The following is a 27,847-nucleotide window of genomic DNA, read 5'->3' as shown; positions in this document are numbered from 1 at the left end:
AACAGTACCATGATAGAGAAGGCGAGGTATTAAAATTTAATACCGGTGGAGTGTATGATTATCAAAATCCTCAGCTTTACAGACCATATCAAATGTCATAGATAAATAACAAAAATCAAGCAAACCTTCTCAAAGGGATGATCGGAGCTTTAATCCTTCAATTGACTGCCCTCCATCCACCACGAAGACATTCCCTGTCACATAAGAGGAGCAATCACTTGCAAGCAGTAAGATCAAAGATGTAAGATCTGGACTAGTATTGCCATTCCGCTGCAAAGGGACGCTCTTAAGAGTGACGTCGTTCACCCAATCTTGGCTAAGCAATCCTGATGTGATCTCAGAGAGGAAGAGTCCCGGGGCTATGCTGTTCACTCGGATCTTGTGCTGTCCCAGCTCCAAGGCCATTACCTGGAAAAAAAAAGTCGCATGAGACATACTTATAATTTGTTAGCAGGCCAAAAGTAACTGACAAAATCTAACAAAGCAAGAGGGCCCAAATCAGTAGAGGGTAAGATCCCCACCTCACAACTGCCACACCCACAAAAACATTGAAAGGAAAGACAGACAAGGCGAGCACTCACTAATTGCTTGCAGATAACATATATCTCAACCAAGATGCTTCGGATTAAACCCGTTTCCATTATAGTCATGAAACTGTGTCAGTAAACATCCATCTAAGACTATACATATAATCAATCAAACACTCATAACACGACACAACTTTCTGCTGTAAAGTGGTGGAGTTTGATTCAACATTAACAGCCACAATTTGCAAGTATCCAAAATGAGGAATCAATTGCAAGCCATGCATGTTGCAAGCATAATTGATCTGCAAAGATCTTTATTGAGTCTTATCAAGCGGAAAAATCCAGGACCCACAAGCACGAGGGTTGAAGTTGTTTTGCAGCACATTATCTGCATTAAAGGGTACTACCCACCCAAAATATCGAGTAAGGGAAGCTTGCTTTCTAGTGTAGCTTCAAACCCACCCACAAAGGAAAAGACATGGGTCATTGTCAAAACGATGCAAACAAATGATTGGCTCACCCCTTTTCTTCTTGCTTTTGTGCTTTCTGATCGCACTCATCTGTTAAGAAGAACGCTGTATTCGTTTGTTTGCATCTCATAAACTTTAAGAACATCCTGTCATGCAGATTGGTTTGGTGTAGTGCCTACAATCAATTGCTGCCTAGCTGAGATGATATACAAAATAAATCTTATAAAGTTACTAAAATCAGTCGCCTAAGCCTGATTTCCACTGCATTTAAAGGGCTAAAGCAGAGTTTTCACAATCCTCTGCAAGCTGTGTAGCCCTAGCAATTTTGCCCTTGAGAAGCTTTACTAAGGATAAAGGATTCCTAAACTATTACTTATCCAAGATTTGCCCAAGTACAATGAAACAGCTTCATAGGATAAAGGATTCCTAAACTATTACTTATCCAAGAATTGCCCAAGTACAATGAAACAGCTTCATACTTCATGATAATAAAGTGCTCCATTACAATGAGACTGGGCCCTTATTCTGACAAGGTAGTACAATTCAAGTCAGTTTTCAGTTGTTCGACCTGATTCTGATGGTAGACAGAAACCAGAATTGTCGATTTTCGTTTGTAAAGAGAGAACTATTTGTTTGCCAGCAAACCCATTAATTGTTGCATGAAAGAGAGAGCCAAAATACCAGCTTTCATATAATATTGTGTCACGAGGACGTGGCAACTGTTAACTATGTCACGAGGACGTGGCAACTATTAACCTTAGTTGTTGGTTTCTTTCCAATGATTTTTGTTTAATTTTTGAGACCCTCTTTTTGAAGTTGCAAACGGTCGGACATTGTATGGCCAATGTGAACGGTAGTTTCACCCGCAGACGGGAAGTTGGTCGGCACTGGAATTCGTATAGCAAGAGGATATCTAGGCTCACCTCAAGATCATGTAGGTCCCCCCGTTGCACTTAGCAAGTTGGTGGATACTAGGAAGTGAACTCAATAAAGGCACAAAGCCAAGGTGGGGTCACCAAAGGAAAGTACCCAACAGTTGAGCCACATTGCATTTTTGGACGGAAGCATCTCCTAAAAATTAGGGAACTGCTATTTTGGGCCATGAATTCTGTTCGTGTCATTACCTCCGGAATGACAAGGGGAACATTTTAGAACTCTGCTACAAAGTCAACTGGGCAACCAGTCGAGAGATTTTTAAGCGGCAACCACGAAACGGGAAATTGCTTGTAAACGCGCCAAGTGGCACATTTTGGTGCACTTTCCTCTTGCAGAAGAAGTGGCGCTGAATTTTAAGCTGAGAGAGAGCTCATTTGAAGTCTGTCACGGGTTAAGAGCTATTGGCTGCAAGCTTTCCCTCTCATATACAGTGTGGTGCAAGAAGTCATGTCCTGCACACCTCACACTGCTCTCTGTCTTCCCTACGTGCAGTAATGTGATGCCCCACAAGAGGGCTCTTCATTTGACTCATGTATAGCTGTGTGGTTATATGTGTTTTTGTTGAGGCAAGAGTCTCTCTGAGCAGGAACGGGAGTAGCTAACTGCTGCTCCAAAAGCAGGCACCGGTGAGGGTGATAACCTCACCGTACAGGTGCGTTTTCAGCGCTGGTTATGTGCTGAATTTTGACTGTTTTTCAGGCATACGGACGCCAGAACCATTGGGAACATTGTCCTACTGTTAGAGGACATTTCGGGAACTGTTTAGGGCTGAAAACAGGGCAAAAACCAGTAAATACAGCGTGCTAAGTTTACTGTTTTTGGGCAGAAATCAGAGGGTTTATGCCAGTGGAAGTGAGTTCCAGCAGGGAAATTGGTTTCGGGCAAGTTTTGGGACTGTTATGCTGCCAAAATTTTGCCAAAACAGGTGGTATCTAGCTAGATACAGGTAAAGAATTCCCAGGACTCTACTTTGTAATCTACCCTCTTAAAGAATAAAGAAATACCGAAAGGGGCGCCAATTTTGGGGCCTATAGGTTGTCTGCGTCTACTTGGAGCATTCTAGCTTCCGAGCCGTGTGTGTGCTCAAGTGTTAATTCCCGTCGCAAATTACCTTTCCAAAGTGCTCTCTGTGTGTGTCTAAAGTTAAGAATTTTGGGTGAAAGCGAAAGCCTACCGCCCTACGGGCCAGTTTCGAGGTTCCGTTGCCGGGACATCAATCAATTTTTCCTCAAGAAGTGAGCCTCGGTTGTTTTGGGTAAAGACAGAGTACAGAAACGCGGGATTACACTATGGCCGACAAAGGGAAGGGCATTATGGAAGAGGGTCCCTCTTCGAAGGACAGACAAGAAATTCCTATGGTGTTCGAGATAGGCGAGAGTTCACGGCCACGTCTGTCTGTACATCCTGTTAATGTGAATGTCCCTCAGTACAGGGCTTTATGACTGGGCAACTCGAGGATGATGCGTTCAAGACTCGGTTAGTTGCCGCGGTGAATGTGTTTTCGCAGCTGGTGCAAGCAGCAAAACCCAAGGTTTATGGAGTTCTTGCAAGCGCCACCAATGCTACAGCAAAATAGGCAACCTACACCACGAACAGAGCTTGTTGACGCTCAAGCCCAAGTACTTCATGCATCTCAACAGGATAGGAAGCACTCGCATGTTACGCAATCGGGGGCTCCAAAACAACTTCCTCCCGTCCTGGAACAGGTGGTTAGGACGCCTATTCTACAGGCTATGCCAGTTCAGCCCGCCACCTTTCAGAGCCTGCATGCTGTCTTGAATGGACAAGGAACTGGTTCCAGGCAATGCACCCAGTTTTTCCACCACCCACAGTACATCCTAGGTATTTTGGGGGTGGATCTGTGTTCCAGAGTATGGCTGGTTATGCGCCTGGAAGTCGGCCGTACGAATAGTGTTTGGGGGTATGCAAGGCATGATCCCGAACCCCATGTATGGTAGGATCGGCATGCAGCAAGGTTTTCAGAGCAACCAGGGCCACTTTGGAGTGCCACAAGGTCATTTTGGCATGGCACCTCTGACGCAAAATGTTAATGGCCAAGATGTGTCGATGATTCCTACTACAGTGCCCATGTTGCAAACCATTCCTTATGACAATTTGGGGGCACTCGAAAAGCCAAAATCTTACAAAGAAGGTGGTGCAGCTATAAAGTTTAGCACTTTCAACGGCTTCGAGAATAAGGCAAAGGCTCTCACTTTCCTCCAGCAGTTTGATACAGCTTATGCAGGAGGAAATTTTACAGAGGCCTCTAAGATCAGGAAAGCTGCCACTTTCTTGAAAGACAATGCGCTTACATAGTGGATGTGTCACGTGACACATCCCAACCCTATGTGTCCGTGGACAAGCTACACCACAGCAGGGTTCAGTCAATCCGATCAAGTTAGATTAGCAGTGATCTGGCACTTTTGTGAGTCTATTCATAGACCGTGCATGCCGAGTCACTTAGCATAGATGCATATCCTCCGGTTGCACACAGCATGATCATCGGAATTCCCATCAGAATCCATTAGCATCAATTAGGAGAATTTTCCAGTGCATTTAGCCTATTTTCCTATTTATTGGGATTTTCACTTATTATTTTTAAGTGACTTTCCAACAAAAGTAGGTAGGGCAATTTTGCTAAGTTAATATATAAGCAAACCCAAGTTAGCACTTTCTGGCAGAAGAGGCAGCAGGAGTTTCCCGCTCAACAGGCAACTTCTCAGTAGTACCCCCCCCCCTTCCTCATGACCCTCTAGCGTTTTGCATCTTCCCCTCATCCCTGGCGTTTCCTACAACAGCAGGCCTTCGCCATCGATCACCAGCACCATAGCGGTTGCAGATTCCTGCCATCGCCAACATACTCCTCAGCACTACCATCAGCGTTTTTGACATCACTAACGCCAGCATGATCTCAACTTTCCCAGCGTTTTTCAGCATGAACAAAAACGCAGATTTCAGCAGTGACAAAACGCAGTTTTCAGCCTAGACTCCGTAGCAGATCAACCCCCAAGTTGGTTGCAGATGTTCCCCCCATTTTCAGCCATAAAAACGCAGCCAAAACAGTCATTTTCAGCCACCGAAACAGTCCCGAAATTCAGCGATTAGAAGACCTCAGACTTCGTCATCACCGTCGTCGTCGTCGGCATAGTCCCATTGCATCAGTCCATTGCATACGCATTGTACACCTTTGTGCAATCAAAGTTAGACCACTCTCGCCGACGAGAGTGGGGCCTTCGGAGGAGGGTTTTACAACCTCTCGGTGTCGTATCTCTTCTCTCTCCTTCTCTCAATCTCATTCATTTGCACGCACAATCCATTCACTTTGTTCATGATCATAGCACTCTCCATAAGACGGAAAGCTCTCTCTTTCCCTAAGAACTAAAAGGAACCTTGAGCAATAAAGATCACTAATCTTGAGAAAATACAACATTCATTCCGCTGCACCTAACATTGGTATCAGAGCTTTGGAAGTGTTCTGCATTACTCAAGGAAAGAACCACAATAATTTTTTTTCAAGTTTACTTGGGCGTGGCGATTCCTAATCGTGTTTTGTTGAAGAGTGACAAGAATCCCAAGAAAGAAGGGCTTGTCCAACCTCCCCTTGTGTCTCTTTTCACTCATTGAGAGCGGACCGTGCACTTAGCAGCCGGCCAATCGACGTGAGGTGGGAAAAAGCAACCTTGGTGTGAGCGCAAGGCCGCCAAGGGTGGTGCGCCCGCAGAAAAGGGTAGAACTCGGGTGAAGAGAAGATCCTTCTCCAACGCGAGTTGCAAGCAAAAGAACCCCTCAAGAACCTCAAGAACCCAAGATTCTCACGAATCAAGGACCTCAAGAACCTCAAGACCCTCAAGAAACCAAGTTCCTCGCGAGCTTCACACCCCAAGATCATAGTGCATGGTCGTCACCCGAAGCGGCATGGATACTTCGCATTCAGGTGATGAGCATGAGAGAGGCGACGAAGGATTTTCCCCACCACGAGATTTTTCCAACCGTCCCCCTTCGCCATCTACGCCAGACCCTATGGAGGCAATGATGAAGCAAATGATGGCCATGATGGATAGACAGGAAGACAAGTGTCTTGCTTTAAAACACGAGCGCGATGCAAGAAACGACAAACTTGCTGCAAAACAAGAAGAAAATCGACTTGCTCAGGAACGTGAGCGCATTGCTCTGGCCGCAAAACAAGAAGAACAGCAACTTGCTCTCGAACGGGAGCTGAACGAAAAGAACGCAAAGCAGAAAGGGACGCCGAGCGAGAAGCTCAAAGAGAGATTCGTAATCAAGAATTTATTTCCCAAGTCCTAGCCTCGAAGACCGAACCACCCAAAGATCGTGGAAGTTCGTCAAGTGGCGCAAGCCACGATGCGGATACACACAATCCAGTCACAGAGAAGTTGACTTTCAGTAAGTATGACGGTAAGATGGATGCTACTATTATTCATTCTTGGTTGCATCAATTTAATGCTTATTTTGCGACAACTAAGAAAACAGGCAATAGCAAAGTTTTGACGGCAGCTATGTACCTTGTCGGTGATGCCATAAATTGGTACCAGGCATGGCAAGAGGCTAGCCGCGCACCTAGAGGCACCCGACGATTTCACGCCCCTCTTTTAGTTGGGCTGATTTCCAAGACAAGCTCAAGGCGCGGTTTATGCCACCTCAGTACCTCGCACTGTTGAAGGACGATTGGTGAGCTCTCAAGCAAAATGGTATGCCGGTCATGTCTTTTTCTAATCGTGTTTTGCAGCTAGGTACCCAACTACGCATGTCGGATGAAGAGCACAAAGAGGATTTTCTCTTTGGATTGGACGAGTATATCAAGTACGATGTCGAGGTACTCGATCCAATCGATCTCAACAAGGTGGTAGCGATTGCTCTTGCACAGGAGATGAAGCACAACAAGGGAAAGCCTAAGAAGAACAAGACTTCCACAAGTACTTCACAGACTCCTCAGAACGGTAAGAACATTAAGAATGGTAAGAATGATAACTCTTCTAACCAATCTACCAACAGTATCTCATCAAAGAATTCTTCCAATGAATCTAAGGGTAAGGCTAACACAACTGTTAAACCTAAGCTTACTCCATATGAAAAGGTAGCACAAGGAATTGTAGGAGGTTACATCACGTCGGAAGAACAAAGCACTTATTCTAAAGAAGGTCGTTGTTTTCATTGTCACATTAAGGGTCACATAAAACGAACATGTCCTAAGCTTGAATCGAATGAATCTAAAGAACCCACAGCACCCACTACATCTGTCAATGCAATGAATGATAACACGATTGTGCCCAAAGTTTCTCAGGACCCTCACATTGATGATTCTCTCATTAAATGTTATGGTCGTACGTCGGGGCATCGTTTTGTCATATTGTTTGACCCAGGTAGTATGCATGATGTAGTATGCATGATGTGATCAGTTCCTCTCTTGTTGAGAGAGCCCGCCTCGAAGTTAGTCCGAGATCTCCTATCGAGGTCTTTGGTTTTCGTCCTGGTATGGACGCTCTCATCACCGAGGAATGCCTTGATGTGTTATTTGCAATTAAACAGACTGCCTTCACTAGAAGATTTGTTGTTTCTCCTCTCTCAGGATGTGATATGATTTTGGGCATTCGATGGTTTCGTGATAATGACGCTCTCATGGATTTTCTGACTAACACTATAACTCTCAATGCCAAAAGTGATTCCCCTATTGTCATTCATGGAGAGGACATTGCTCATTCTCCATCTCTCATTGCTAATATACAGGACAAGATTGAAAGGATTCGGGATAAGAAGATTCTCTCAGTCTCTCTTTCTCCACAGCATGACACACAAGATTTGCATGATTGTGTGAAGCATGATGATGATTTGATTGACAATGACTTGCATGATGATTTGAAGCACAATGATAAGCATGATGATTTGGATGCCAATGATTTGCATAATGATTTGGATGACAATGACAAGCATGATGATTTGCATGATCAAGATGTGATTTCTCACAAGCATGATGATTTGCATGATCAAGATGTGATTTCTCACAAGCATGATGAGTTGCATGTAGAAGATGTGATTGTTCACCAGGATGATGTGTTAGTGGATGCTTTTTCTAGCGAAGCTCACCTCCTTGTAGAATCGATCAATCACCAAGAATCGATCTTGGCTTTCGAGTTGAGGTCCACAGATCCCCCACAAAAAGATTCGATAGATCCCGAAGAAGCGATCTTGGCTCTCGAGCCTTGGTCCAAAGAACCCTCACAGGAAGTATTATGTGTTCGCCTGATTGATACGCACGCATTGTTCGAGTGTTTCATTCGTGACGGTTTCCTGTATTTTAGTCAACATCGTTATGTGATCCCTTTTCCTAGGCATGACATATTGTATGTTGAGCACGTTTCTATCATCGATGAGAACGAATGTATGCGGATTGTTCATGAAAAGCTGAAAAGTTTGTATGTAAGGAAGTCACATTCCATGTCTCTTCCTTGGCATGACACAGTTTCCGAAAGAGCACATGATAGTATGAGCACCAAACATGGGCATTTCCATTATGATTTGCCACAATTGGTTGATTTCGATCAAACAGAAAAGATTCGACCTCATTGTTTGCATGTGTTTGATGAACAAGTTGTCCCTCCGTCTCTATGTTCATCTACATTGCATACACAATCTTTAGAGAAGACAAGATTTTTTTCCTTCACTTTACATGGAATGGGTATGTTCATGGTTTTGTGTTGGAGATTGTTTCAGGAATTTTCAACCATGGAGATTCTTGAAGACGAAAGAAGCAGGATACTCGACGAAGTTGAAGCAGCAAAGGAGCCACAGAAGACTTCGAGTCGCTTTCGGCGCGGCCCAAAGAAGCAAGCGTTGCAGACCTTTATGAAGTTCAAGTACCGCGCGACCCACACATCAGAGTAGGCCGGCAAAGAGTCCCTTCCAGGATTCCGGATACTGTTGGCGATCTCCCTCGACACCATACAGTTCGGTACCAGTACCTCACTTTGAAAAGGAGGGGATGTCACGTGACACATCCCAACCCTATGTGTCCGTGGACAAGCTACAGCACAGCAGGGTTCAGTCAATCCGATCAAGTTAGATTAGCAGTGATCTGGCACTTTTGTGAGTCTATTCGTAGACCGTGCATGCCTAGTCACTTAGCATAGATGCATATCCTCCGGTTGCACACAACATGATCATAGGAATTCCCATCAGAATCCATTAGCATCAATTAGGAGAATTTTCCAGTGCATTTAGCCTATTTTCCTATTTATTGGGATTTTCACTTATTATTTTTAAGTGACTTTCCAACAAAAGTAGGTAGGGCAATTTTGCTAAGTTAATATATAAGCAAACCCAAGTTAGCACTTTCTGGCAGAAGAGGCAGCAGGAGTTTCCCGCTCAACAGGCAACTTCTCAGTAGTACCCCCCCCCCTTCCTCATGACCCTCTAGCGTTTTGCATCTTCCCCTCATCCCTGGCGTTTCCTACAGCAGCAGGCCTTCGCCATCGATCACCAGAACCATAGCGGTTGCAGATTCCTGCCATCGCCAACATACTCCTCAGCACTACCATCAGCGTTTTTGACATCACTAACGCCAGCATGATCTCAGCTTTCCCAGCGTTTTTCAGCATGAACAAAAACGCAGATTTCAGCAGTGACAAAACGCAGTTTTCAGCCTAGACTCCGTAGCAGATCAACCCCCAAGTTGGTTGCAGATGTTCCCCCCATTTTCAGCCATAAAAACGCAGCCAAAACAGTCATTTTCAGCCACCGAAACAGTCCCGAAATTCAGCGATTAGAAGACCTCAGACTTCGTCATCACCGTCGTCGTCGTCGGCATAGTCCCATTGCATCAGTCCATTGCATACGCATTGTACACCTTTGTGCAATCAAAGTTAGACCACTCTCGCCGACGAGAGTGGGGCCTTCAGAGGAGGGTTTTACAACCTCTCGGTATCGTATCTCTTCTCTCTCCTTCTCTCAGTCTCATTCATTTGCACGCACAATCCATTCACTTTGTTCATGATCATAGCACTCTCCATAAGACGGAAAGCTCTCTCTTTCCCTAAGAACTAAAAGGAACCTTGAGCAATAAAGATCACTAATCTTGAGAAAATACAACATTCATTCCACTGCACCTAACAGGATGACATTGTTAATGCAAGGACAGACACCCGCCACTTGGGTCTACTTCAAGTAAATGTTTGCATCTGCTTGGCTGTCAAATGAATTTGAAGCCGACGTTATGACAGATTGGCACCAGCTTACTTCGGCTACATGCAAGAGCCTGCTGGAGTACAATCAGAGGTTTTGTAAAGCGTTACTCTCAGTGACCTACAGATTTGTGCCATTGACAGCAGACAGAGAAGTATTGTTGTGAGTTGCCTAAAGGGCTTCGGGACTACTATACCAAGAACATAGTAGCTACCCTCACCCAACTCATGGAAGTTGCTAACACTGGTCTTGCCTCGTTGAAAGGAGAGGACAATGGGTTTCCGAGCAACGAGAAACAAGGGCAACAGAGGAAAAATTCAGCGAAGAAGCCCTTTGTGAAAACGGCTCCTGAAGTGTCATAGGGGTCAGAAAAAGCCACCAAAGATAAGGATTCAGTCAGGACTTCTGGAGCGCAGGCAAAGAAACAAAAAAGGAAGCCTTTTGTGCGTAAGTCGCTCGAGAAAAAGAAGGCCCTAATGGCTGAAAACAAATGCTTTATATGCGAGCAGTCTAGTTTGCTACAAATTGTCCACAAAGGAAAAGACCAGCTAACTCAGATGATAAAGAAGACCAGAAAGGCAAGAAGCCTAAACCCATGGCAGGCTTGGTGCCAGATATGGTGGGTGACAGGCCTAGTACAGATGACAACGAGTTATGCATAGCATGAGGTGAAGTTAGAGATCAAACGGCACTCATCTTCTTTGATCCAGGTGCCAAAGCAAACTTAATCTCACCAGAATTAGCTATGAAGCTGGGCATCAGAGCTGAAGAGCTAGGGCACACCGCAGAGGCAAGGTTGGCATGTCCTAGCCACTCAGAGTGTGTTACTCCCATTATTTGAAAGCTGCGTCTGCATATTCATTCATATGTAGACACATAAGGATTTTATATCATGCCATTGGAAGGGTGCGATGCGCTACTTGGAATTCCGTGAAATCTGCGAGTGATCTGCAATGTCTAAGTGCTGAAAACTGAAAACGTTGAAGCTAGGGCTGAATCTGTCGCCGAGAATCTGCAAAACGCTAGATTGGACTACATGTTGCAAAAACGTTAGGCCTGATCTGTTGTCTGCAAAAACGCCAAGCTGATCTGGGAGTTCTGTAAATGCTAGGTGATCTGCTGCAGAAAGCGCTAGCTTGGTCTTGATGGCTGAAAAAGCTAAGGAGTCCTACCGGTCTTGCTGAGAAGGTGCACTGCCAATGTGGTTCTTCTGCCTCTTCTGCCAGAAAGTGCTAGCGCTTGGTTTTCTTATATATTGCCTGATTCAAATTGCCCTACCCAGTTTCCCAACAAAGTCACTTAATAATAATAAGTGAAAAATGGCTAAAATAGGAAAAATGGGTTCTATGCACGGTAAAATGCTCCTGATGGGTACTGAGTGTAATCTGATGATCATGCTATGTGCAACCATAGGATATGCATCTACTCTAAGTGCCTGAACATGCACAGTCTGCGAACAGACTCACAAAGTGTCATAACACTTCCTAAGCTAACTGAACTGAACCCTTGTCATGAAGTAGCTTGTCCACGTACACATGGGGTTAGATGTGCACATGGCAGCTCAAGTTCTCGTCTTTGTTTCATCCACAAACTGATGGGCAGTCAGAAGAGGCTAATTCTATTGTCTTAGATCTATTGAAATGCTATGTGTCAGATAATAAGGACAAGTGGGAACAATATTTGCCTATGCTTGAGTATGCGTACAATAATACGATGCATTCGTCGACTGGCAAGGCACCTTTCAAAATTGTTGAAGGCGGCAAAAAAATTCCTCCCATTTTGCATACAAAGGACAAGATCTTTGAGGCAGATTGATATGTTGAGAACATGGATGAGATATACAAGAAAATTAAAGTTGCCATGGAGAAGTGTCACGTGACACATCCAACCCTATGTGTCCGTGGACAAGCTACAACATGACCAGGGTTCAGTTCAGTCAAGTCAGTCTAGAATAGGAAGTGATCTGGCACTTTTGTGAGTCTGTTCGCAGACCGTGCATGTCCAAACACTTAGACTAGATGCATATCCTCTGGTTGCACACAGCATGATCATCAGATTTCCATCGGGACCCATCAGGAGCATTTTTACAGTGCATAGACCTGTTTTCCATATTTTTGACATTTTTCACTTATTATTTTTAAGTGACTTTTGTTGGAAACTAGGTAGGGAAATTTTGCTAAGTTTGTACATATAGAAACCTAGCGCTAGCACTTTCTAGCAGAAGAGGCAACAGGAACCAAAGTTCAAGAGGTAACTTCTCAGTAGAACCCCATCAGAAGACCTAGCGTTTTGCAAATTGCAACACCTAGCGTTTTTTGGATCAAGATCAGCCCTGGCGTTTTTGTTCAACATCAGCCTCGGCTACCCCAAGACAGCAAGAACCTTAGCGTTTTTTCAACAGAATACATATCAGCCCTAGCGTTAGCAGATTTCCACCGCAGAACTCCAAATCACCCTAGAGTTTTTGGATCAGCTAGAGACCTAGCGTTTTTGCAAATCTTCGCGACAGAAACACAAGAGGAACCAGCATTTTCAGTTTGTAGCAGTCAGACATCACAGAAGAAGTCCCGAACCTCGCAGATCTCACCTTCCCGCAGCAGATCCTCGCCACAAGGTCAGATCCAAGGAAGTTTGCAGATTCAGCCCGGAAAACGCAGATTTCAGCATCTGCGCTTTCAGCGTGTCGTCGTCGCATCGTCGTCATCAACATCGTCGTCATCGACATCGTCACCGACATAGAGTCAGAATTTAGCATTTTCAGCTTACAGCCCCCGTCTCGTTGTCGACATCGTCGGCAAGTCCAAGCATTGTAGAGATTTGTGCAATCATAAGTATTCTTCTCTATCTATCTCTCAGTCTCACTACTTCATTCACAGTGTTCATCCACTTTGTTTGTGTCCATTGCACTTTTTGGTATGTATGTAGATGAGGTCTCTGACTACATTGACAGAGCGGGTGACAGAGGCGCTCAACTAGCACGGACATGGATCCCTTTATTATTATATGCTGATGACATTGTGCTGATATCAGAGTCGCCAGAGGGCATGCAGAGACATTTGGACGCATTGCACAACTTTGCAAAGGACAGTGGACTATCTGTGAACCTTGGTAAAACCAAGGTTATGGTGTTTAACACCACACCACAGTGAGTCAAGAGATCGGCACCTACACTCGTATATGGTCAGGACACTGTGGAGTACACAGATGAATATACATATCTGGGGGTGGTATTCATGGGACCGAGGTTTACTCTGAAGAGAGCAGCAGAGACTAGACTGTCCAGAGCCTATGCGGCATTGGGAGGGCTAGAGAGAATGTGTTCGCAGGTTCAGTTTCAAGAACCACGAACAAAGTTATGGCTCTTTGATACTTTGGTTTCTTCAGCTATGCTTTATGGGGTCCAAGTGTGGGGACCATCTATGAATCATGACAGTTGGAGGAACATGGAGAGACCCTTGGTATTTATGATATCCCGGATGATTAGAGCCAAGGCCTCCGTACCACATGCGATTATTCGAGCGGAGGTAGCCGCCCCTCCTATAGAGATTGAGGCTCTTACCCGATCTGTCACCAGCGTGTGACTACTATCTATCCTTTTTGTTGATTTCTTTCTTATTATCTATTTACTTTCACTTTTTGGAAACACCCCTCGGGAAATCTAACTGCACTGCATTGCATAGCTAGTGTGGAATTGTCCAGAGGGAGTCCAGGCCTGAGGGCAAGAGAGCACTAAGGTTGGACAAGGACTATGGTTAGCCAAGTGGGGTCATTGACTAGCCAAAGTGGAATCCTTTGCTACATAGGCTACATTTCAGTTCTGGATGTGGCCGCAGTGTACAAAGAGGGTCGGATGACCTAGAAAGATACAATGGCAGAATCTCCTAAAATTTAGGGAACTGCTATTTTGGGACCTGAAAATGTCTTCGCGTCATTACGTGCAGTTTGACATGGGGATCATTTTGTTACTCTCTGGCCAAGTCAACAGAGGCTGCAGGTGAGATATTTTTAGACCGGAGGGTCTAAAGCGGGAAAATGCACAAATGAGTGACACTTGGCACTCTGAGGCCAGTTTACTACTTATAGAGAAGGCAAAAACGTGATTTATAGCTGGGAGGCTCATTCTGCAAGTTCCTGTCACAGGTTAAGAGCTATGGAGTGCTTGCTTTCCCTCCTATGTACAGTGCGGTGCCAGGAGTGATGCCCTGCACGCTACGCACTGCCCTCTCTCTCCCCTTTGGCAGTATGTTATGCCCCACTAGTGGGCTTTTCATTTGACCAATGTACAGTTGTGTGGGTTCATGCGCGATTGCCGAGGCAAGAGCCTCTTGCATAGGTACTGGATTAGCTAGCTGCTAACCCCCCCGCAGGTACAGGTGAATTCGGAGAGGTTTCACGCCAGAAATCTCGTCCGATTCAAAGGGCAAGTAGCCCTACAGGTGCGGGAGCTCGAGGACTTGCTAAGGATGCGACCGGCACGCTAAACGAAGCCCGAAACAGTGAATTACAGCCTGCTGTGTATTTTTGCAGGTTTAGGGTTTTGGCCCTAAACGGACCCTAATACCCCCAGGAGGTTCGGGGACGCAAGGGGACCGCTGTACAGGTGATCTGGCGCATTTTCAGGGCTGAAAACAGAGAATTCAGCGTGCTGCAGATTCTCGCCAGGTTTTGCAAAGTGCCCGTATGTGTCGGGAAAGTCAGTCAATGCGTGGGAATACTGACTGTGAGGGGTCCTAGTACAGTTATGCTACCGAAATCGGGCCGAAACAGTTGAAATTCAGCCGAGTTTGTGCGGGGCAGCTTGTAGGGATCCACAGCGTTTATTCCCTCTTTTGAACAATAAAGAAATACCGAAAGGGGCGCCTAAGTTAGGGGCCAATTTGGTGTCGGTCTTCTCATACAGGTGCATTCTAGCATCTATATCCCATTCCCCTCTCTTGTGTCACTATAGCGCAGGTATAATAGACGACTAATAATGGGTGAAAGCTAAATCAAGGTTTGAAGTAAAGTCTACCACCCTTTTTGGATTGAACAGGCCAGTTTCATGGTTCCATCGACGGGATTAAATCACTTTTTCCCATAGAAGTGAGCCTTGGTCAGTTTTGGGCTTGAAGACATAGGGGTTCATAGACCAGACACAAGGAATTGCAATTATGGCTGACAGACCAGATGATGTGACTGAAGAGGTTTCCTCTTCACAGGGTCAACAGACACATGAAGTGGGTGAGTCCTCAAGACCACCACAGACGGATGATGATATATTCAGGACCCAGTTGGCTACTGTTGTGGCTATGTTCACACAAGTAATGCAGAACCCGAGGTTTTTAGCCTTTCTGCAACCTCCTGTTCCGTCTCAGCAAGTTGGGTCACTGGATCATATTCAAAAGCCTGTTAAGGCTCGAGCACAGGTGATTCATACCGCACAGTCAATGGAAACACTTGTACACTTGACGAAGAACATGCAGTCTCCACAACCTATGCCTAAGGTGCAAGAACAGGTGGCTGAGATGCCAGTCTTTCAAGCTGTACCAGTTCAGCCCGCCACCTTTCAACAGCCTATAGCTGGTTCTAATGGGCAGGGAAGCAACCTACAGGCTATGCAACAGGTCTTCCCACCACCTTCAGTACACCCTGGCTATTTTGGAGGTGGATCCGTATTCCAGAGCATGGCTGGTCATGCACCTGGAAATCAGTATTATACGCCAGGAACAGTGTTTGGGGGTGCTCAAACGATGATGCCTAATCCCATGTATGGTGTCACGGGCATGCTACCAGGGTTTCAGAGTACTCATGGCCAATTTGGGATGCCACATGCAAATTTTGGTATGGCTGGAATTACAAATCAGCAGCCAAATATGGCATTTCCAGGTCAACTTAATTGCGGTCAGGGAACACAAATGAACCCTAATAGTGTTCCCATGTTTCAGTCACTTCCATATGACAATTTGACGCCGCTAGAGAGGCCAACTCCATACAAAGAAGGTGGCAAAGGTGTGACATTCACGACCTTTACAGGGTTCCATGACAGGAAGAAGGCTCTCTCATTTCTCCAGCAGTTTGACAAGGCCTATGCAGGGGGAAACTTTACAGAGGCTTCAAAGGTCCGCAAGGCAGCCACTTTCTTGACAGGGAATGCGGGACAATGGTGGACAACTTTATTGCTTCAAGGGCAAGCTCCGTCCACATGGATTTACTTCAAGCAGATTTTTGCAGCAGCATGGTTATCTGATGACTTTGAAGCAGATGTCATGACAGAATGGCACCAGCTAAATGCTGCCACTTGCAGAAATCTGGATGATTACAATCGGAAGTTTTGGAAAGCTCTACTTCCAGTAACTTCCTATAGGTTTGTGCCATTGACAGAACAGATTGAAAAATACTGTTGTGGCCTACCCAAAGGATTGAGAAAATACTGCACGAAGACAAAAGTCACTACTTTGACGCAGCTCATCGAGGTAGCAAACACTGGCAATGGTTTGCTCAAGGGAGAAGATTGTGAATTTAACACTGGCGTCAAGGCAGGATCAGGCAAGAAAAATTCAGCCAAGAAGCACGTTCCCAATGAGGCTCCTAAAGGGACTCAGGAGTCAGCCAACGCAGGGAAAGATAAAGCTACAGCTGAATCAGAAAAAGGACCAGCAAAGAAATGGAAAAGACGTTTTCCTCGCAAGTCAGAAGAGCAAAAGAAGGTCCTGAGGACAGAGAACAAATGCTTTATATGTGAGCAGCTTGGCCACATTGCTCACAACTGTCCTACAAAGAAAAGGCCAGCTGATTCTGATGACAAGGAAGACAAGAAAGGAAAGAAGCCCATGGCTGGTCTAGTGCCAGATATGGTGGGCGACAAGCCAAATTCAAATGCAAGTGAGCTTTGCAGAGCATGGGGAAAGGTCAGGGATCAAACAGTGCTTATCTTCTTTGATCCAGGTGCCAAAGCCAACTTTATTTCCCCAGAATTGGCTTCAAAGTTGGGAATCAGACCTGAAGAGATGGGGTATACAGCAGAGGCAGGTTTGGCATGTCCTGGCCATACAGAGGCTGTGACACCCATCATTGGAAAGTTGCGTCTACATATCCAGTCCTATGTAGATGCTGAAGAATTTTACATTATGCCACTGGACGGATGTGATGTGTTGTTAGGTATTCCTTGGTTGTTTCGTGTACAGGGAATCATGGATGCCTACAACAAAAAGATCACTGTACAGAGCAGGGGAAAGACTCATATTCTGGATGTAAAGCTTAAAGGGGAGTCTATTCCTACTGTATCAGCTTCTGCTATTACTTCTGTAATGAAAAAGCATCTTTCTGCGTACTTGGTTTTTGCACGCGAAGTGTCAGATTGTGATGAATCAAATTTATATGTGCTAGATAAAGAAAGGTCAATGTTTTTACAACAGTATAGTGACTGCTTTTCCGATTCATTACCATCTCAATTACCACCAGAGAGACCCGAGGACCATGCGATAGATTTGGTGCCAGGCAGTAGCCCACCAAATAAGCCTCCGTACAGGGTTAGTGCGGCTCAGCAGAAAGAGATAATGGGCCAAGTACAGGAGCTGTTAGAAAAGGGGCTGATTCAGCCCAGTTCATCTCCATTCTGTTCTCCAATGTTGTTGGTGCAGAAAAAGGATGGCTCATGGCGTATGTGCATCGACTACCGTGCACTAAACAAGAATACCATCAAGAATAGGTTCCCTATAGCTAGAATTGATGATATTATGGACAAATTAGAAGGAGCAGCTATGTTTAGCAGGATAGATCTAAAGAGTGGGTACCATCAGATCCGCATTAGATCAGAGGATGTGCACAAGACTGCTTTTAGAACGACGTTTGGCCTTTACGAATTTTTAGTGATGCCCTTTGGTCTCACAAATGCTCCTGCTACGTTCAATAGGATGATGGACAGAATTTTCCGTCCACACCAGCAGTTTGTTGGTACATTCTTTGATGACATGATAGTCTACTCAAAGAATGAAGAGGAGCATAGGCATCACTTGGCCATTGTGTTCAAAGAGCTATGCAGTCATAGGTTGCTCATCAATGCAAAGAAAAGTGAGTTTTTTCTAGAAGAGATTCACTTTCTGGGACACATTGTCTCAAAGGATGGTGTCAGAATGGATCCTGCAAAAGTTGAAGCGATCAAGTCATGGCCAAATTTGAAGACGGTGCATGATGTCCGAAGCTTTTTGGGACTATGCTCCTATTACAGAAGGTTTATCCGAAATTTCGCTGAGATTGCTTCACCTTTACATGCTCTTCAAAAGAAGGCAGTCACCTTTAGATGGACACAGAAAGAGATTTCAGCTTTTAATCTCTTAAAGGAAAAGATGACTTCAGATCCAGTCATTGTGTTGCCAGATCTTAGGAAGTCATTTGTGGTCCAATGTGACGCCTGTGGTAGTAGCATTGGTGCAGTGCTAATGCAAGATGGCAGGGTAGTAGCCTATGAGAATTTTTACTGGCTGTGATTCATGCGCTCTTAAGTTGGAAACACTACCTGCTAGGTGCAGATTTCGTTGTCCAAACAGACCATCAGACCTTGCGATACTTCTTGACACAGACAAAGTTATCTGAGAAGCATATGCGATGGGCAAATATCTTGTCCATATTCCATTTTCAGATTGTGCATGTGGAAGGCAAGAAGAACGTTGTGGCTGATGCCTTGTCAAGGAAGCCACAAATTTCAGCTGTGTCAATTCCTTATCATCATGAACTTGATGATATGAGAGAACAGTATGAAAATGATGAAGATTTTGCAAGGGTCTTCGAGCAGCTAATGCAAGGACAATGTCATGAACACTATCTTCTTAAAGATGGGTTCATGATGATGCATGGCAGATTGTGTGTCACAAAGCCATTGCGACGCAAAGTTATGGAAGAGAGTCATGTCCCACCGTATGCAGGGCATCATGGTATCGATGCTACAGTTAAAGCGGTTGAGACATTCTTCTATTGGCCTACATTGAGAAGGGATGTGGATGCCTTTGTGCGGGAATGCCTAATATGCCAAAAGGTCAAGTTTGACAGGCAAAAGGCACCAGGATTATTGCAACCACTACCTATTCCAGATAAACCATGGGAAAGTATTGCTATGGATTTTATCTTTGATCTTCCGAGAACGCAGACAGGAAACGATGGTATTTGGACCATTATTTGCAGATTCAGCAAACAGGCTCATTTCATTCCTGTCAGGAAGAAGATAAAACCAGATCAGATGGCACGCTTGTTCATGAGCAATATTTTCAAGTATCATGGCATGCCACAGTCGATCGTTAGCGACCGTGATCCACGCATGACAAGTTTGTTCTCGAGAGGCTTGTTTGAGAATATGGGCACAACGCTCAAATTCTCTTCGTCATTTCATCCTCAAATAGATGGGCAGTCAGAAGAGGCAAATTCTACTGTCCTAGATCTGCTGAAGTGTTATGTGTCAGAGCATAAAGGAAAGTGGGAGCAGTATTTACCATTGGTGGAGTATGCATACAATAATACAGTGCATTCATCAACTGGCAAGGCACCTTTTGAGATAGTTGAAGGTGGCAAGAAAGTTCCTCCCATATTGCATACAAAGGACAAGATATTTGAAGCAGATAAGTATGTTCAAGACATGGATGAAATGTACAAGAAGGTCAAAGTGGCCTTAGAAAGGACTCAGGCAAAGCAAAAGAAAGCAGCTGATCGTCACCGTCGTGAAGTGGTATATTCACTTGGTGATTGGGTGCTTTTACGTTTTGAAAAGGCAAGGTTAAAGAAGATGAAGGGCAAGGAAAGACTGTTTCCAAAGCTCAGCATGCGTTACTATGGGCCTTTTCAAGTGTGCGACATAATCAGTGATGTTGCATATAGGTTGAAATTGCCTGACAGTTGGAAGATTCACAATGCGTTTCACGTGAGTCTTCTCAGACCCTATGTGGGTGATGTGCCAGAAGATATGCCAGCTGAAGATCAGCCGGAAGTCGAGGAACTTGACGAGATCTTGGTCCCTAAACAGATTTTGGCACACAAAGAAAGGAAAGTGAAAGGCAAGGTTGCTAGGCGTTACTTGGTAAAGTTCAGAAACTATCCACCAATGGATGCTAAGTGGATGGAAGAAGGTGAACTTGCAGAGTCACCAACTATGTTATCACTTTATCTTGAAGCCTTCGATTTGCAACCTACCTTGACCCTTTGAGTTTCAGAGCTACATGGATTGTCAGTGTGACAATGGCTTTTGAAACAAATGATGTACATGGTATTTAAAGTGAGCTCAAATCAAATACATGTTACATGAATGTTAGAGCTCTACAGATTGTCAGTTTGGCAATTGCTCTTATGGAATGTCCAAAAGTGTGGTTAGTGCTATAGAAGTGAGTATTTCTTGTCAGTTTGTCAAGGATACAGTAGTTACTTCTATTAAAGAGTACATGTGTAACTGCATTCTTAAACTGTCGGTTTGGGTATGCTCGAAAGTGTTACGGGATCCAACGTGTACTATAAGACAGTGGCAAAATGTGCAGCTATCATTTTGTCATTGGAAAGTTAGTGACTCAAAGCAATGGCAGAGTGCGCAGCTACCACTATGTCATTGGGACAGGGTTCACACGCAGGCAATACATGTGTCGACGAGGTGTTGAATACACCAGGGTTGACAATGAGCATGTATGTGTCGTATATGTGTCGACAGGTGTTGAATACATCAATGTTGACAGTAGGCATCTACGACATAGATGCAAACGAGGACGTTTGAGATTTCAACAAGGGGATATGTCACCAGCGTGTGACTACTATCTATCCTTTTTGTTGATTTCTTTCTTATTATCTATTTACTTTCACTTTTTGGAAACACCCCTCGGGAAATCTAACTGCACTGCATTGCATAGCTAGTGTGGAACTGTCCAGAGGGAGTCCAGGCCTGAGGGCAAGAGAGCACTAAGGTTGGACAAGGACTATGGTTAGCCAAGTGGGGTCATTGACTAGCCAAAGTGGAATCCTTTGCTACATAGGCTACATTTCAGTTCTGGATGTGGCCGCAGTGTACAAAGAGGGTCGGATGACCTAGAAAGATACAATGGCAGAATCTCCTAAAATTTAGGGAACTGCTATTTTGGGACCTGAAAATGTCTTCGCGTCATTACGTGCAGTTTGACATGGGGATCATTTTGTTACTCTCTGGCCAAGTCAACAGAGGCTGCAGGTGAGATATTTTTAGACCGGAGGGTCTAAAGCGGGAAAATGCACAAATGAGTGACACTTGGCACTCTGAGGCCAGTTTACTACTTATAGAGAAGGCAAAAACGTGATTTATAGCTGGGAGGCTCATTCTGCAAGTTCCTGTCACAGGTTAAGAGCTATGGAGTGCTTGCTTTCCCTCCTATGTACAGTGCGGTGCCAGGAGTGATGCCCTGCACGCTACGCACTGCCCTCTCTCTCCCCTTTGGCAGTATGTTATGCCCCACTAGTGGGCTTTTCATTTGACCAATGTACAGTTGTGTGGGTTCATGCGCGATTGCCGAGGCAAGAGCCTCTTGCACAGGTACTGGATTAGCTAGCGGCTAATCCCCCCACAGGTACAGGTGAATTCGGAGAGGTTTCACGCCAGAAATCTCGTCCGATTCAAAGGGCAAGTAGCCCTACGGGTGCGGGAGATCGAGGACTTGCTAAGGATGCAACCGGCACGCTAAACGAAGCCCGAAACAGTGAATTACAGCCTGCTGTGTATTTTTGCAGGTTTAGGGTTTTGGCCCTAAACGGACCCTAATACCCCCAGGAGGTTCGGGGACGCAAGGGGACCGCTGTACAGGTGATCTGGCGCATTTTCAGGGCTGAAAACAGAGAATTCAGCGTGCTGCAGATTCTCGCCAGGTTTTGCAAAGTGCCCGTATGTGTCGGGAAAGTCAGTCAATGCGTGGGAATACTGACTGAGGGGTCCTAGTACAGTTATGCTACCGAAATCGGGCCGAAACAGTTGAAATTCAGCCGAGTTTGTGCGGGGCAGCTTGTAGGGATCCAGAGTGTTTATTCCCTCTTTTGAACAATAAAGAAATACCGAAAGGGGCGCCTAAGTTAGGGGCCAATCTGGTGTCGGTCTTCTCATACAGGTGCATTCTAGCATCTGTATCCCATTCCCCTCTCTTGTGTCACTATAGCGCAGGTATAATAGACGACTAATAATGGGTGAAAGCTAAATCAAGGTTTGAAGTAAAGTCTACCGCCCTTTTTGGATTGAACAGGCCGGTTTCACGATCAGTGTCCTTTATGCGCAGTCTATGGGATACACATAGAGGCAGTTATACTAGATTGGCTCTTGAGTCCTCTAGACAGTTAGCGATGCAGGGAGATGCATCATGTTGGTATGCGCAAATGACCTCATGGTTTCAGAGGCATGGTCTCAGCATGGATAGATTGCCTCCCTTTCAGTATTCCCTCGATGCACCCTCCCTGCTAGTCACACGGACGGAGATCACTAGACTCATTCATCAGGATCTTATACAATTGGACACCAGGAGGACATGGGTAGAGCCGATGCAGGAGTTGGGCACGAAGATGGCTTTCTACAAAGAGCACCTTCTCCAACTTTCGGGAGATGGGTTTGTGACTCGTCCTAGCTACATGGACACTCATTTATCTCATGGTCTGCGATGTGCTATTGGTCAGATTCGCACATCCTCACACCAGCTGGAGGTTGAGACGGGTAGATTCCGAGGGATACCACCGGAGTCTAGGATATGTCAACTATGCGGTAGAGAACCAGAGACAGAGCTACACTACATATGCCACTGCACTGTGTATATGAGATACGAGGGCACTTCCATTGCTTATTCAGGGAGGGTTTTGGACCCCTAGATAGAGTCATGAGGTATCAGGACCAGAGATGCCTTGGCTTATATCTACTTGAGCTACATTGACATAGGGTTGTACCCGCATTCATACCAGAGGCACCCTCATTGACAGGGCGACTGAGCTCGGGAGATCGAGACGACCACGACCGAGACACAGGAGGACACTACATCGATGGAGACTCCAGCAAAGGATCAGAGGCATTCTAGCCCGACACCCAGATTGTCATTGAGGGCCTATTCTACATTCTACATTTTCACATTTCACATTTCACACTTCATTTTCAGTTTTCATTTTTTGTACTTTCAGTACTTTTTTGTACTTGAATTTCAGACATTGTACTAGATTCACCACTTTGTATCTGATGGTCTCATAGGTCATTTTGGCCTTTTGAAGACGTTAATATATCATTTCATTTCTCTCACTAAAGGAACGGAAGGCTCTCCCTTCCGTAAGTAAAAGGAACCTTGAGCACAGTTCGGAGCACTCATCTTGAGCAAAGTTCAACATTCACTTCCGCTGCACCTTACAAGAAGACTCAGGCAAAGCACAAAAAGGCTGCTGATCATCACCGTCGTGAATTGCTGCTATCACCTGGTAATTGGATTCTGTTAAGGTTCGAAAAGGCGAGGTTAAAGAAGATGAAGGGCAAGGAACGGCTGTTTCCCAAGCTCAACATGCGTTACTATGGGCCTTTTCAAGTGCTTGACAAGATCAACGATGTTGCTTACAGGCTGAAATTGCCTGATGCGTGGAAGATTCATAATGCGTTTCACGTGAGTCTTCTAAGACCCTTCGTGGGTGATGTGCCAGAAGATATGTCAGATGAGGATCAACCAGAAGTTGAGAAACTTAATGAGATCCTGGTACCTGAGCAAGTCTTGGCACATAAGGACAGAAAAGTTAAAGGACAAGTTGCAAGACACTATTTGGTGAAGTTCAAGAACTATCCGCCTATTGGATGCAAAGTGGACGCAAGAGCATGAAAAGTCAAAGTCATCAAATCCTTGAAGCCTTTGGGTTACACCCTAATTATGTCCCAACCCAACGTGTGCAAAGGAGGGGTAATGATAGAGCTAGGACATCAAACGTACATATCAATTCAGTGTAATAGATGGAAATAATAAAAGTATGAAGATCTCATTAAGTCATTTGTATCTATGTGTAATGACCTTTCTTGCGAATACATGCGATGATAAAAGAGTGCTAACAACACAAGATTATCAATGGCCTGTATTTATGGTATGCAATCGAGGACGTTTGCGATTTCAAGAGGGGGGTATGTCACTAGGACGTGGCAACTGTTAACTATGTCACGCGAACGTGGCAACTGCTAACCTTAGTTGTTGGTTTCTTCCAATGATTTTTGTTTAATTTTTGAGACCCTCTTTTTGAAGTTGCAAATGGTCGGACATTGTATGGCCAATGTGAACGGTAGTTTCACCTGCAGACGGGAAGTTGGTCGGCATTGGAATTCATATAGTAAGAGGATGTCTAGGCTCAGCTCAAGATCATGTAGGTCCCCCCGTCGCACTTAGCAAGTTGGTGGATACTAGGAAGTCAACTTAATAAGGGCACAAAGCCAAGGTGGGGTCACCAAAGGAAAGTACCCAACAATTGGGCCACATTGCATTGTTGAATGCGGTCCCCATGGGGATAGATGGTTAGAAGGCCAGTGGGAGCCCATCGGAAGTCATTTCCTACACACCTCACACTGCTCTCTCTCTTCCCTACGTGCAGTAGGGAAGAGAGAGAGCAGGAACAGGAGTAGCTAACTGCAGCTCCAAAAGCAGGCACCGGTGAGGGTGATAACCTCACCGTACCAGGTGCGTTTTCAGCACTGGTTATGCCTTGAATTTTGACTGTTTTTCATCCATACGGACGCCAGAACCATTGGGAACAGTGTCCCATTGTTAGAGGACAGTTCGGGGACTGTTTAGGGCTGAAAACAGGGCAAAAACCAGTAAATACAGCATGCTGAATTTACTGTTTTAGGGCAGAAATGAGAGGGTTATGCCAGTGAAAGTGAGTTCCAGCACGGGAATTGATTTCTGGCAAGTTTTGGGACTGTTATGCTACCGAAATTTTGCCAAAACAGGTGGTATCTAGCTGGATACAGGTAAAGAGTTCCCAGGACTCTACTTTGTGATCTACCCTCTTAAAGAATAAAGAAATACTGAAAGGGGCGCCAATTTTGGGGCCTACAGGTTGTCGACGTCTGCTCGGAGCATTCTAGCTGTCGAGCTATGTGTGCACAAAAAGTGTTAATTCCCATCGCAGGTTACCTTTCCAAAGTGCTCTCTGTGTGTGTCTAAACTTAAGAATTTTAGGTGAAAGCCAAAGCCTACCGCCCTACAAGCGGGTTTCATATTGCATAGACTTCTTGTAGCTTAAAATGATGCTTGCAACCTCGTTGCTTTTGCTGCGTTATTCCTTAGCACAAGAAGGATATAGAACTTTCTGTGTAACTGTCACAAAAATCTCTAAGGTAGCTTGCTATAATACGAATATGGTCATGCATGAAGTGCTCCAGTTTTCCCAAACCAAAAAGAACTCTTAGTTGCCCTGGCTCACTTTGGTGCTATTCCAATCGATGGCCCCATAAAGATCATGTGTCCGTGTGCGCATGCTTTGCACACGTCCGCACGTGCATTTCAGCAAGTGCATTTCTTGCTAGAATTGAGCATTGAATTCCAAAGCACTAGCCACTACTCGCTTCCTGAAATCATGTGACTAGTGGGGAGCAAAAGTAAACTGGGGATTATTGAAGGAAGAAAACCTTGGCATTGGGCAGCTTTTTCCAGCGGTGGCTTCAATCTTTGCACAATGCAGAGACGATCTTTTCACTGAGCCAACATCAAGAAAAGGCTTAAAGCCTCTCCACGCACATACACACACTTTATGCATGATGGAGCAAAAAGCGGACGAGAGGAGGGAAGGTGGGGAGCAAGTGGCCGAGAGAGGGGTAGAGAGCACTCGCCTGCATGGATGGCAACAGCATTAAGGGTCGTCAGTCCGACCCCTACTTCACAAGCTCTCTGTCCCTCACTCACACACACGACTGCGCGCGCATACACAAATCCATTACACACACATAGGCATTGTACTTAATAATGTGCAATCTATGTTCTCAAATGGAATTTTTGGAGAAAAACACTGGCTAAAAGCCACCCATCATCTCATTGCACCAGATAGTAATTCTGCATGGTTCCACTTTGTGCGATCTGTTACAATTAACATATGGATTAGCAGTAAAATACACTTCCAACAATGTATGACTATGAACATGAGCCTATTCACATCCATGGAGGAGTGGCCCATTTTATTTATGGAGGTAGCATACCGAACCAATGGATGCATGTGGGAGACCCACAAAACTTCCCTTGGCATAACCCCATAATTTCAATCATGGAAAAATGAGCAACAAGCAGGTAGTTTTCAAATTGCTTAAGTAAAACGTAGAAGCAGAGTGATGGACTCACGCTATGAGAATGATCTAGCCTTACCTTGGTTAACTGAATTACACCAGCCTTTGATGCCGCATAAGCAGATGCCCCTGGTAGATGGCCACGCTCAAGTGCTGCAATCGAAGAGATGTTGATGATAGAACCCTTTATGTTGGCAGCAGCAAACCTTTTTCCTACTGCCTTGCTCACCAACCAAACACCTGTGAGGTCCGTAACCAGTACCTTTTTCCATTCTTCTTCATCCAGCTCCAACGGAGACTTGATACTTCCTGCCATAATCTTATCAGCAAGCCCATCAGCATGAGTTCTCTTCTGAGATTGGGACCTTAAGTTTTAATATACAACTGGTGAAATATTTTGCACACATAATCTTGAAGCAGACATCAGCTTAAAGAACGCAATTCTGAAACAAAACGCAGCAGGGAAGAATATCGATGAAATCCCAATATTTAAGGAGGATAAAAACCTTCTCTTCTTCTCAACGGCCAAAATCTAAGCTGAGAAATAACAACATATATGTGTGATCTACAGAAGGTAACTCATGGTCTCTTGTGTTTGAACTTTGCGTGATTAGTTGAGGTAAGCACAGAAAGGGGATCTCCCATTTGTTGATTGTTAAACATTTCTGACTCTAATTTTCTTGATTTAATTAACTAAATCGATGTTGTTTTGCCCAATTTGTCGTTAAACAGTGAATACAAAGCACTTATCTCAACCAATGACTACACTGCTTGCAACCTTTAGGAAAAGGGAGGTGCATCCGCACGTCAAAGACAACTTCTACACAGCCACCCAGTAACAAGGATTACTTGGTACGCTTTTCATAAGGTTGGATCTCATGTATCTGCTCCATGTGAAATTGTGGCAGATCATTGCATTTCTTACTCAGATCTGGAATGACTAGTTTTAATGCCTGCTAATACTCTTGTTTAAGTTGAATGGATTGAGGCTGCTCTGGGACCTACCACAAGCCTCTCTCTCTCTCTCTCTCTCTCTCTCTCTCTCTCTCTCTCTCTCACACACACACACAAAATGGAAGGTGTGGCCATTGATTACCTCTGAAACCAGCATTGTTGATGAGAAGGTCGAGCCTGCCGAAGGCATCCCAAGCGAGCTGGATGGCATAATCAATGGAAGCCTCGCTGGAGGTAACATCCAGTGACAGGGGAAAGAGGCGAGGGGGATCTCTCCCAGCAGGCGAATGAGCAGGAGGGGTGAGGGAATGCAGGAGATGAGTGCGTCGGGCAGCGGCCACAACGTGGCAGCCGTGACGCAGCAGCTCCTCACAGAAGACGCGGCCTAGCCCTGAGGAAGCCCCCGTTACCAGCGCCACCTTCCCCTCCAAGTCCTCCATCCCCGCACGCTCTCGAATCTCGAACAGAAGGAGGAGACTCCATTTTTCTCAATTGCTTTCGCTAGTTGACAAGTGCCCGCGAAT

The 27,847-nt window shown here is 45.1% G+C and overlaps 1 protein-coding gene across 1 annotated transcript; it reads right to left on the bottom strand.

The window, feature by feature from the left end:
* Positions 1-13: 13 nt before the first annotated feature.
* On the bottom strand, positions 14-27,847 carry LOC147456856 (uncharacterized). The gene is made up of 3 exons (XM_086511973.1): positions 27,466-27,847; positions 26,449-26,678; positions 14-408 (listed from the first exon to the last, which is right to left on the bottom strand). Exons 1-3 carry the CDS (start codon positions 27,761-27,763, stop codon positions 130-132), a joined length of 807 nt encoding a protein of 268 aa, XP_086368099.1. The 5' UTR covers positions 27,764-27,847; the 3' UTR covers positions 14-129.

This window comes from Adiantum capillus-veneris, chromosome 5 (genome assembly GCF_014529385.1).
Source record: "Adiantum capillus-veneris isolate H3 chromosome 5, ASM1452938v2, whole genome shotgun sequence".
Classification (NCBI taxonomy): Eukaryota; Viridiplantae; Streptophyta; class Polypodiopsida; order Polypodiales; family Pteridaceae; genus Adiantum; species Adiantum capillus-veneris.
The sequence above is the reverse complement of the archived record's forward strand: the minus strand, read 5'-3'. Positions and strand labels throughout refer to the sequence as shown.